This window comes from Mesocricetus auratus, unplaced genomic scaffold (genome assembly GCF_017639785.1).
Source record: "Mesocricetus auratus isolate SY011 unplaced genomic scaffold, BCM_Maur_2.0 Super-Scaffold_100004, whole genome shotgun sequence".
Lineage (NCBI taxonomy): Eukaryota > Metazoa > Chordata > Mammalia > Rodentia > Cricetidae > Mesocricetus > Mesocricetus auratus.
The window spans coordinates 40,420,580-40,433,364 of NW_024429189.1; the positions used below are offsets into that span (position 1 = coordinate 40,420,580).

At 42.6% G+C, this 12,785-nt stretch overlaps 1 protein-coding gene across 2 annotated transcripts in view; it reads left to right on the plus strand.

Annotated features, from left to right (window-relative positions):
* Itga6 (integrin subunit alpha 6) overlaps positions 1–12,578 on the plus strand; it is a 66,133-nt gene extending 53,555 nt beyond the window's left edge. The window contains exons 21-26 of one of the 2 annotated variants that reach the window (XM_040745568.1): positions 1,084–1,182; positions 1,274–1,384; positions 1,465–1,563; positions 4,702–4,827; positions 7,608–7,737; positions 9,951–10,061. In XM_040745568.1, the coding sequence (XP_040601502.1) occupies positions 1,084–1,182; positions 1,274–1,384; positions 1,465–1,563; positions 4,702–4,827; positions 7,608–7,715 (543 nt within the window). In that variant the 3' untranslated portion in view covers positions 7,716–7,737; positions 9,951–10,061. Of the gene's footprint in view, positions 1–1,083; positions 1,183–1,273; positions 1,385–1,464; positions 1,564–4,701; positions 4,828–7,607; positions 7,738–9,950 lie in introns of both variants that reach the window. The other variant, XM_040745567.1, reaches the window with a different exon arrangement.
* The last annotated feature ends 207 nt before the right edge of the window (positions 12,579–12,785 follow it).

The following is a 12,785-nucleotide window of genomic DNA, read 5'->3' on the forward strand; positions in this document are numbered from 1 at the left end:
ATAGCCCAGGCTGTCTCCCGGGTTCTATTACAGCATGTGCTTCATTCTTGCTAGGCAAGCATCTACCAATTCAGCTACATCCCCAGCCCTCTTGTATGCTAAATTCCAAAGTAACTTTATTATGAGTGTTCACAGTTGGAGGCTTACAGCAAGCTCCTTGACTCATCAACATTGAAAAACATGGTGGTTATTCCTACTCTTAATTACAAGTTGACTGCCTCTTTCTAACAATCCCAAATTCAAAATGCTCTAAAATCTCAAGCACCTTCTAGTAAGGGAGGTTCAATCTGTATGAGGAAGGCACGTGTTAAAAGTTCTTATCTGGCTTAGTTTTCAATAGTCTTCTCCAAGTCAAAGGGCCTTGTGCTTCCTTACTGTCTATCCTCCCTGGCATCTTACCATCCCTGCGTGTTGACTGTCTCCTGTGAGTTAGACCCCGGGCTGAGTGCTGGGATAGATCTCAGTAGACTAACCGCTTGATGCCATGTGCTCGTGGTTCAGTGGGGACGCGAGAACGAAGGAGGCGGCTTTTTCTTTCCCCGAGTTTCAGTGTCACACAGGCATAGACTACGTAAATAAATAGACCTATGAGACCATTGGTGAACCTAAAATGGCCACATAACGCTTGCTGGGTTTGGAGGGAAGATGTGATGGTTAACTATAGCCTTGGCAGAATTTGGAATCACTGAGACGCTATGCACACCTAGAGGGACTATTTAGCCCCTGTGAAGGATTGTTTTGGTAAGGTTTCTTGAGGTGAGGAGACCCACACTAAAAGTAGGTGGCGCCAGCGTGGGGTGGGATCTATAGAAGGGAGACAGTGAGCCGGGCACCAGGGTTCATTGCTCTTGGCTTCCTGACTGTGGGTGCCATGTGGCCAGCTGCCTTCAGCTCCTTATCATCCCCTCCATGATGGTCTGGAACTGAGAGCCAAAATAAGCCCTTTCCCCTGTAAGTTGCTATGTCAGGCGTGTTATCACAGGACAAGAAAAGGATGTCGATCAATGAAGATTTGTTTGTGAGGCTTATATGGCAACGGCAGAAATTTACATAAAGTGGGTCTGTTTTGGATATCACTTTTAGGAGTCTCACAACTCAAGAAAGAAACGGGAAATTCCTGAAAAACAAATAGATGACAGCAGGAAGTTTTCTTTATTTTCTGAACGAAAATACCAGACCCTCGTGAGTATTTTTCTGGACTGTGAATGGGGTGGGCATAAACAAGGAACGGCTTCCCAGAACAATGGGTTCTCACCAGCAGTCTCCTCTTTAGAACTGCAGTGTCAACGTGAAGTGTGTGAACATCAGGTGTCCTCTGCGCGGGCTGGACAGCAAGGCCTCTCTCGTTTTGCGCTCCAGGCTGTGGAACAGTACATTTCTAGAGGTGTGGCTTTGCCCCCTGGAAGGACTCGCTACCGCCAAGGACGTTTGTCACTTCCCTAACACACGTCTTGTCGTCCACAGGAGTATTCCAAACTGAACTACTTGGACATTCTGGTGCGGGCATCCATCGACGTGGCAGCTGCTGCTCAGAACATCAAGCTGCCTCACGCGGGCACTCAGGTGAGATCTGGGTGTCTGGGCCTCGGGGGCTGGCCTCTCCCACTGCACCGTGCCCACAACCTGAGGGCACCTTCTTTGGTGCTCATACCCCTCAGCTCCTGCTGTTCCTTAAAGGACAGTTTTAGGTTCTGCCCCATGAAGCTCTGTTTCAAGGGAATTGTTGAAAATACAAAGTAACCCTGAGTCAGGTCTAATAGTGCAGGCCTGTTGATATGCTGGCTACTCGGGAAGCAGAAGCAGAAGGACCATGGTTTAGTCTGTCTGGATTTCAGAGTGAGTTTCAGGCCAGCCTGGGCAATCTAGTGAGGCCCTGTTCTGATACAGAAAGTTTAAAAGGGCCAATAGGTAGCTCATGCTTCCTACTACTGCACGAGGCCCTAGCTTCAGCCCCGAGTGCAGCATACACACCAGACAAAGGAAGTCCGGAGACCTCCATTCAGTGGAGCCATGGCCAGGATGGGAAGCCACGCGGTGGAGGAATGGCGCATGGCTCAGTGGAAAATGAAGTCAGCCCACCCCGACACTGCATTCTCAGAATGCCTGTGCGATGTGTGGCCTTGACACCGACTACAAAGATATTTCTCTGTAAATCGGGATGTTATGTGTGAACCAAGCATGGCGGCTCACATCTGCAATCCACCACTGAGGGATGCTGCAAGTCTGAGGCAGCTTGAGCTATATAGTGAACCCCAGGTTAAGATGGACCACAGTGAGACCCTATCTCAAAATCCCTGTGGATGAATGAATGAATCCACCCATCGGTCTAGAATTGGATTTTTAAAAAATAAATCCATGGTGTGTCCTTTGGGACAAACCCTGGCCATGAAACAGCCTTTCCAGTAACAGAGAGGAACTGTCCTATCTCCTTGGGTACCTTCAAGAGGAAGGTAGTCTCTCCTTAACGGTGCTGTGGCCTGCCAGTGGCACCGAGACCATATCCCAGGTCTCAGGTTCTCTTCTTTTCCTGGAGCAAGTCTGGCTGCCTAGTCACAGAGAAAAATCCTTATCTTGGGCATTCTGTCTTAACCAGACTCCTTGTGGCGATGGAGTCTCTGCCTGGCCCTGCTTTGCTTAATCCTTCTTAGGCTGGTGAACGACTTCTAACCTTCTATCTGGAACCCATTTCTTTTCAAAGTGGAGACATTTTCTTATCACTCATCTTCTGCTGCCTCCTATTTTCTGAGATTTCTGTGATAGCCCCGACCCCATGCGGACACTTTTCGTGTGTATCTGAAGGTGCAGTGTTTCCGCCTGGAGACTGGAGCTTAACTGGAGTATCAGGAAGTCTTTCTTCTTGATCCCTCACTGACTGTGGGTCACATTTTCATCTTCATCCCAGCCTCCCCCTTTCTAGTCTGAAGATCATTTTCTTTGGCAATAGAAGCAGAATACACTGTGTAATTCAGTCTTCTTGGTTTTTCACTCTAGTTCTGCTTTTTAAAAAAAGCAAGACCAAGAAAAGTTTGTTTATTTACTGCTCAATTTCAAGAGTTTAGTGTTTGCTGCTCAGTAAGACAGTTACATTTAGACAGTGTCAAAACAAGTGAAAGCAGAAATCACACAATTGAGCCAGGTAAGATGACTGTATTTTGACATCAGTTTGTTTAAATCTACATGGTAAATAAGCACCTGTTAAAACACACGGGTACCCTCCCTGTGCTACAGTGCCAGAAGTAAAGTTGAATGAAGTGTCAAGAATTTCAGATTAATCCAAGGAAGAAGGCAATATGTATATGTGTACACATGTCTCATCTTATTCCCAAGACTCAGATAGGTAAACATCCAAGCCTTTTGCCTTCTGAAAGTTGTAATGGGTAGAATTAAGTACCCCATTCTTTGGGGTAGTGAGATTTTCTTTCTGGGAGCTCCAAATTCGGAGAACTTGAGATACGTATGCTTTTAGAAGACAGGCTTGTATGCACAGAGTACTCACCTGGGCCGGTGGTGTCTTTGATGTCCTTTTTGTAAAAAGTGTGACGGCCCCTTTCCTGTGTGATTTATACTACTGTTCAGTAAGAGTGGGCTTTATAACATAGAGTAATTTGGGACAGGTGTTTTGGCAGTTGGCAGGCTGATGTGGTTTCTGTACCGGTCATTGGTGATGCAATTGAATATACCAGTCAAGCGTGAGTCCTTTCTGCCTTTGGCACATGATGAACCAGGCACCTATGGAAAGCCACCACCCCCATGGACATACCATAAAAGTTTAACAAAACCAAAAGGAAAAATTTGTTTTAGGGATGGTAAAGCTCTGTAGACATATTGAGTTGTTAAAAATGGCTGAGGCAACTTTTTAGGTTTTAGAGTAGACACCTTGTAGAGGGTGTTTGCAAGTGATCACATGCTTAGAGCTTAAGTTTCTCATCGTTACAACTTACTTTCTAAGCCACATCTGAAGGAACCTAATTTGCCCACACACACTAGAGTGTGGCAAAAAGTCACTTCAGGAAATTGTATTGTTATGTTGGTCTTTAGTTTGATAGCCTAAGGAAAGATGGCACGTGCTTGTGACGTAGCTCACCCCCTATCTCACAGCATCTTTGGAACCTGAAGTTTGTGGAGTAGTTATAACCAAACTGACCCTGTTCTCTCCATTGCTGGAAACTAACTAAAAGAAAGTATGATTATTTTCAGAAGGTTGTGGATAGAAGGCTGGAGGTGAAGCTTGGAGGTAACAGTGTTTCCTACACATGTGCAAGGCTTGACTCCAGCACAGCAAAATTGAAAAACAAAACAAACAAAAAACAAAACAATCAAGTAATTGTAGTGAAACATAATTATCTGCTGATAGCTGTTCAGACTTAAAAGGCAATGATGGGTACTTGGTGATTCATTGTATAGTTTTTCTCTGTTTTTCTTTTAAAAAAACAAATTTTTAAAAAACATAATTTAAGAGTTAAATTAGCAAAGAAATATAACCCAGACCTGTCCAGACTGCAGATAAAGGTCTTCAGGAAAAGCCTGTTGAAGCAGTATTCTGTTACTGAGAAACAGGGTCCCTCCGGAGAAAGTGACTTCTCCATCCATACACTTTTTCATTCAGAACATGTTCGGGAGCAAAATTGAGCAGAGTTGAAGCCATCGACGCTTGATGTCGGCTGGCACCTGGTGTAGTAGTCTCTCTTTTGTGTCCTGTAGGTTCGTGTGACCGTGTTTCCCTCAAAGACTGCTGCTCAGTATTCCGGGATAGCTTGGTGGATCATCTTGCTGGCTGTCCTTGCTGGGATTTTGATGCTGGCTCTGTTAGTGTTTTTGCTGTGGAAGGTAAGTCACATCGCTGACAAGTTTGCAGTTTCCTTCTTCATTGTTCCCCCTCCCCCCAGTATTTTATCATGAAACTTTTCCAATATACAGCAAGTCTGAGAGAATTTTGCAAAGAATATCTGTGTCTCTACCTAATAATTTGTATTTGGATACTCTTTATTTACATGTAGGAAGTGTCTTAAATAATTTTGAGGTGTCATATATAATTCAGCGTGTTTGGTAAATAACAAATCTGAATTTTACTACTTTACTTAGCATTTTCTGAACCTAAGATCAACCTTTAAGCCAAATTGACAGCTATCACTTTAGTCTGGATGTAAGTTGCTGCTAATTTCCCCTTCTGACTATGCACAGTGTGTGCTGTCTTTTTTTTTTTTTTAAGATTTTATTTATTTATTACGTATACAGTGCTCTGCCCACATACCCACAGAGGGCACCAGATTGAATTGTAGATGGTTGTGAGCCACCATGTGGTTGCCGGGAATTGAACTCAGGACCTCTGGAAGAGCAGCCAGTGCTCTCAACCTCTGAGCCATCTCTCCCTCCCCAGTGTGTGCTGTCTTGCCATGTACTTTACCTTTACACAGTTATGAACATTTGTTAACAGATTACAACCTTTTTCAGTCTTATGTGAGTCCCAGGGAGTAATGGAGCTCCACAGTCTTTATCTGTAATTCCAGACTGCAAAAATCTCTGGAAACTGGAAGTTTGACTTGACTTGGTAGAACTATGCTGTGAAGAGATGATATTTAGTCTTGTTCTTTTATTTCTTGAGTTTCACTGCAGATGTACTGGCATTCTTACTACAGTGCCATTGTGTGTATAGCACTTCTTAAGTATGTCTATTCTAGAGGGCTTGGGGTGAAGAAAGAATATACTAGGCCCAAACCATCCTTTCCCTTCCATTGTGTCCTAGAGTACAGGGACAAAGGACATTCTGACTTTCTGATTTTGAGTGCCCACACACGCATTCTTCTGAACTGTCCCTTTGTCAGGCTGAGATACTGGGGTTGAGACTTATCTGTCTGTACCAGTAGTCTTTCTGAGACTTGGATTTTAGTCAGCTTTACCCAGGTATATGGCAAGTACTAGGGTTATCTGGCAAATACAGCCAGTCAGTATTAGAGGTCTTGCCACAATTATCTGACAGGGGAAAGTTAATTTTGGGTTTTGATACTTGAGGATGAGCTAGTATTCTTTGGAAGAACACACAAGGTCAGTCTTTCCCCAGAGTAGACCTTATTGGCAGTCCTAAATCCATGTGTAGTCATGGCAGTAAATGCAGAGTTAAGATACCTGAGCTATTTATAATGTTGGAAAAATCATGTAACCTCCCTGGGACTCAGTTGTCTGATAGTTGGATCAGACTAAATTATCTCATTGGGTTCTTTGACATTCTTAGCTTTCAGACTCTGAGGCAGATTCTAAACAGATCCTCAAACTCCACACGAAAGTCAGCCTTATTACCTCATGTTCTTCTTTATAAACGAAATTATTTGTATTTTAAAAATAGTGCAATTTTTAGGATCCGAAAGGACTCTGGGGTCCTGAAGCCGCTCTCTAGTATGTATGAGGCTCTGGATTCAGTCTCCAGAACTGTGGAAGGAGGGAGGATGGATAGGATCTAGTTCAGCAGTCTTTACATTGAGCTTTGTCCGTCTACATCAGTGTCAAAAGCTACAAGAAGAGCTCCACTTTACCCAGAGGAACCCTGGCTTTATTTGCTTTTTAAATCCTGGCCTTTGCACAGGACTTCTTTTGGAAGTAAAGGGCAAAAGTCCTCAGACTCTTATTTAAGACTATTCATTTTTGGTTACCTTTTCTTCCTGCCCTGTTTACTAGTTCTTGTGACTGCAGCTTGGCTGTGTGCCTTCGCCATGCTACCCTGATAGACACAGGTGCATCTGAGATAGGCTGCATCGGTGCAGCCCAGTAAAGGGCTCAGTAATATGGAAATGTTCTGGAGTGGCACCGTCTGACGACAGCCAGGAGTCACCTGTGGCTTGTACAGTGGGAGAGTCGAATTTTCAGTTTAAATCTGAACCTGAATAACCATGTGTATGTACCCTGTGACAAGGGGATCTGATCCTCTTCCTTCATGAGATGCCAGACTAGGAGGTACAATGTTATTTCAAAAGATAGTTCCCACAGCCTATGAACTAGATGAAAGTAAATCAGAAAAGTTCCCGATTGCTAAATGAAGGAAATAATAGCAGAGAGTAGAATTACACTTTTATACTCATTTAAAGTGACCTGAACTGAGGAGCATGGGCTCCTTCCATTTAAGCGTTGCATGGTGGTTCAGAATTCAGGGAGATGACAGCACACATTCCTTCATTTGAATTTATTCACCTTGCAAGTTGGTTCGGGGCCTCCAGTAGAAAATAGTGTTCCATAAAACTTACTGTGAAAGCAGATAGATACACTATATCTGTATTTTATAGGGTTTATTGTCCCATTCCTTGTCCCAGTAGACTACAGAAGTGAATGTTTTGACTTTTTTCAAGTCTGTTGTGCAAGAAAAAAAAATTCATCCACGTTCTAGTCAAATGTACATGCATGTTCCTTTTTGAATGACCTCAAACCTTTTGCTGCAAATAGAAAAGTCAATTAGCTAGTGTGTGTCATCTTTGTCTAGAGATGCCGAGTGACAGACTGTTAATGCTGGCACAGAGTGACAGCGCAGTAACTGCTCACTTAGGCCAAAACCTGAGGTGTTCTTTTCTTTAGCTTTTAAACACAAAACTGTAAAATTGACTGAATACCTTGCTTCCTTGTAGTGTGGTTTCTTCAAGAGAAATAAGAAAGATCATTACGATACCACCTATCACAAGGCTGAGATCCATACTCAGCCGTCTGATAAAGAGAGGCTCACTTCCGATGCATAGTATTCATCTACTCCCGTAATTGGTAATTGATCAGTGTCTTTCATCGCTAGCTGTGGGACCTGCTGTGCTTGTGGTGGCTAACTAAAGAGCGACAGCTTGCTGTGTGTGTCCCATTAACAGACGTTTCCAAGTGTCCACACTGGCTTGCCTTGCTCGGATTTATTTTTCTATCTGTTTATTTATGTGTTTATTTTGTTGTTTCACTTGAAAGCTCAGTTGTCTTTTTGTTAATGTACAAGGAATCTTTCATGCAGGTGAGTTGTTTTGTGCTCTTGTTAAACAATACCCACAACAATAAAGACACTCACACTGTTTGTCTAGTTAGGTGTCAAGAGCTCCTAGCAGCCCAGTTTGCCATGTGTTGTTATATGTCCCACTCGGGAATTTCAAAAGTGCATGAGAAATCAGCCCAGATTTCTTGTTCATTTTGGAATTTCTCAGGGCTAGCAGCTTTGTTGACTGCCTGCTTAGCCTGTTGCATGTGGGAGACCTTGTATTTCTCCCGTATAGAGGCTTCCTTTCACTTGTCACCATTTTGTTGTCCTTGCTCTAGAGTGATGGGGCAGCTTGGGCAGCTTCCTACTGTTGCTTGGACGTGGTTTATGCTGGCTAAGCATGCAACTTCCCCTTTTCCTTTGCTTTTCATCTGGGCCAAAGACCATTACAACAAAGAATGAGTGTCAACACCACGGGCCTCTTGAGTGCTTCAGGAGATGGTCCTATGCCCAAGTAACCCTCAGCATGCAAAAAAATCTAGTACCAAAGCGTTGTGGGTAGTACGGTGTGTTGTGATGGAGTCTGACCATGCTCCACATTCATAGACTTTATTCCACCTTGGTTCTCAGTTGGCTTTCAGTTCATGTTTTCTCCGACCTGTTATAAACCCATGGAAACAGGAATCGTTGGTGATTCCTTTTTCTTTTACTATGGGCGGGAGGAGATGGAGTTATCACTGCGGTTCCTTTCTGTGGCATTGACACAGTGATCAAGCTTCATTTCCTTCTGTTTTTAAATGGGGCAGACAGCAGGCCAATTTATGATAAGCATATTGGTTTTTCTATGCAGAATAACAAATGGAGTCCGTATAGAAATGACCTAAACAAAATTTCTTGGCCCATTTGGCCTATTATTGTGATTTTTGTCTTGCCTCATGGCGTCTTTAAGACACAACATTCCCCAACAGAAACATTCTATTCTTGTTGCTGTCACAAAGGACATGAACAGTCTACATAGATCCTTCTTCTACACTGCATTTTTAAATTGGAGAATACTCCTTTTTAAAAAAAATAAGAAAGAAAACACGTATCTTTCTTATTTATAAGTATTTTTAATCTGGTTTAAAAATTTCCGGTAGATTTTTAAAATGTACTTTGGTTCAGACTGAATTTTCCCAAGTAAACAAGCTTTGATAATTTTGACTTCTCAGATTCTCCCTCCCTTCCCCAAGCCCCTCCTTTCTTTCCTTTACTGCTTTCTAATGAAGAAGGAAAATTGGGGAGTACTCCAGAATTCAGTTTGGTGATGCGGCCCCATGAGGTTCACGGCTGGCTGATTGTATCGCAGCACAGTTACTTTGTAACTTATTTAAAAAGCAGCTCAATTGGAAGCACTCCATGGAGTCTAGCCAGTGCAGTGATGTAAAGCCCCTAGGAGAGAAAACAGTCTTAAACTCACATGGCATGCCAAATAGTACTTATAAAATTACTTGTGATCTGATTTACAGTTAATTAATAGGAGAGGACTAGAAAGTAACTTTTTTAAGCCTTTAGAGAGTGTGGTATACACATGGCTATTATCCAGCACCAGGAGGTTCAAGCAGAAGGATGTTGAGTTCGAGGGCATCCTTGGCTACATAGTGAGTTCCTGTTTTTCATACACAAGTTGTTTTATAATGGTCTAGTAATATGAAAATTAGATCTTTTATTTATAGGGTGATTTTTTTTTACATAAAAGCAGTGTTTTACAAAATGTTTAATTCGTTAGTCAAGAAATAGCTCGAGTTTTAAAATGTAAAGAAGATGAAATTGACCTCCCTTCCAGGCCCACATCCATTCTCCTTGTTTTTCCCCCACTGGCTGTTTCTTTTCAACCGCTGTTTCCATAAAGAAGGCAGTGTCTGTTCTCAGCATCCAGAGGTAGACCTAGCCGAACTGAACGCTTAGATGCTCTGGTTTAGTGCATCTGGTCTTCAGACTAACTAACTTCCATCTTGTTCTTCTGTTCCCCCTTCTCCAGTGTGGATTCTTTAAGCGCTCTAGGTACGATGACAGCGTTCCCAGATACCATGCTGTTCGCATCCGGAAAGAAGAGCGAGAGATCAAAGATGAAAAACACAATGATAACCTGGAAAAAAAACAGTGGATCACAAAGTGGAATGAAAATGAAAGTTACTCATAGGGGACCCAGGAAAGCCTCACACTACCCGAACCCCTTTTTATTTTTCCCAACTCAGAAACCCAGGTGGGCTCAAAGCCTGCTTAGCACCTGAAGTATGAGTTCAGACTGGGGACACACAGCATGGACCTACAGTTTCAACTGTGGATATTGTTACACCTAAGGCGGCTCCTGTTTTGCACAGCCAAATTTAAGACTTTTGGGGTGGATTTTTCTTTAACTGCCTTAATTTAACTTTGCAGATTGCCTTTGTTTTTGGTGTGACTTACTTGCATTTCATGGGAAGTGGCAGGGCCTGCCCATCTGCACTCCTGGGACATTCGCTCCTGACAGCACAGGAGGCAGAAGGCCCCCACCGTCACCCGTGCTAACAGAGTGGCCATCCCTGCCTCCACAAGCATCCTTCTCGTACGATTGCAGAACCTGCACGTTAATTGCCCTTTGGCTCAAGACGCTGCCATTGGATAACTGTGTGTCTGTTGAAAATTCTGTCTTAAATGTGCAATAGAAGGCGATGCTGCCATCTTGCCTTCTCCATTCCCTAGAAGTGAGAATCCTTGCTGATGCCAAATGCACGCAGGTTCCCGTCTCCCTTGTCACTAAAGCACAGGTGCGGCAGACTTGAATGCTAGTTACACTTGTTTATATATATTTATTTTTTTTCTTCAAGCCATCTTGCTATTGACTAATAGTCCAAAGATCTTCAGGTTGGTTTAGGCAGTCAGAATGAGAACCTGGGAGGTCATTTGTTCTGACCTTGATCATTGACTGCGAAAGGAAAGTTCTTTATAAACATGCAAGGGTCGATTTAACAGCTTAAACTTATCTGTAAGTGATACCATCTCCTTTCTGGCAGGCTCTCCCTCAACCCAGAAAGTTTGACAAAGGGTTAACTGTAAGATGTGTCATCTTTACCCGGCATTGGGTGTTCCCTGGTTTTGAGCCCTGTGTGGAACTTCTGAACGTTGTGCTGTAACTCTCAGAACTCTTAGAGGAAGTGAGTTCTTTGAACTCTGGGATCCGTGTGCTCACTGCTTTCAACACTGTGCATTCAGGACTTGAAGTGAGTACCTGTGTGGATCCAGACCAATCCAGTGTGAGACTACTGAAGAGCATCTTTGCTGCCAAAACAGCCACATCAGACAGATGGAGAGCCATGGCACTTAGCTTCTTAAATATCATTGGAACCATTCAACCAGCGAGTCCATGTTTGATTTTTTAATTGTTCACCCAAATCTCAATTCTTAAAAATGACCTGTGACTACCTTAACGATCTTTCTAGGCCTAGAGCAGGTTTAGCTCACTGCTAGACTGCCTAGCATTCCCAGGGCCCACCTTTGTTTTTATTTGTTAAAATGTCAGGAGAGAGAAACCAGTATATATATATTCGACAGAGATTGAATATATTATCAAAACTGATTTTTTAATTGTGCTTTAAAACAATTAAGTTATATGGAAGCAGCAGCAAAGAGGTGCTAATTTGTTTGGATATTGTATATAAGCAGTTCTTTTTGTTTTGTTTTAAGACTGGGTCTCAAGTAACCCAGGCTGGCCTTGAACTCCTTAGGTAGCTGGGGATAGCCTTGAACTTCTGCTCCTCCTGCCTCCCTGCCCTGACCCCCACATCCCCAGGGCCGGGATTGCAGATGTTTGCCAAGAGTACTCAGTTTTATGCAGGGCTTTGTGCGTGCTGGGCCATCACTCCACCAGCTGAGCTGCATGCTGGCCACTTCTCAGTCTTTAAAAGAACAAAACTTACTAAATGTGCCATTGTTGCTTTGGAGTTTTAAGTCTTTTTTTTTTCCTTCATAAAAGATTATACCCTTAAGATATTAAAACCTTTTAATTCTGGTTCTACTTTGGCGTTTTCACTCATAAAAATAATTTTACAAATGATGCCTTGTTTACAAAAAGTTCTCTACTGCGGGTCCTGATAGCGTTTAAAGTCTAGTTTTTTTGCTTGGGAAACTTGAAGCCAAACATACTGGCTTTCAAGGACACAACAAAGAAGCGGATGGTCTTGACCGTGTCTGTAGACCTCTGTTATAGAAATGAATGTCCAGAAAAGGGTGGGGAGGGTGTTCGACAACAGAAAAACAAGAATGTTATGATGTTTAAATTTATAGTTGTTAAAAATGTCATCTCAAGTCAAGTCACTGGTCTGTTTGCATTTGATAGGTTTTTATACTAACTAGCATTGTAAAGTTATTTCATAATTAGAAAGTACCTGTGGATATTTGTATAAAAGTGTGAAATAAATTTTTTATGAAAATGCTCATGCTTATTAACAGCATCATGTATGTGAAGCAAACTCTAAATTATAAATGACAACCCAAGTTGCCTTTCTTTGTATTTCATCAAAGCCAAAAAAAAAGTAAAGTTTGCAATATTTTTTTTAGTGTCCCATATAATTTCAGCCAAAGGTGTACCTAAAGTAGTGCAATATAAATGTGGTTGAAGGTTTTTAAATTTGTGTATTTTAATGTGTATGTTTGTGTGCGTATGTGTGGGTGTCCTTGTGCCATAGAGCGCGTGCTGAGGTCACGGGGCAACTTTTGGGAGCTGGTTCTCTCTCTCCACCACATGCTGCCCATATATCAAGCCTGGGTCCTGAGTCATCTCACTGGCCCCTGGAACTGTTTGGCGATGTTTCTATCTTCGTTTCAATCCCTTATT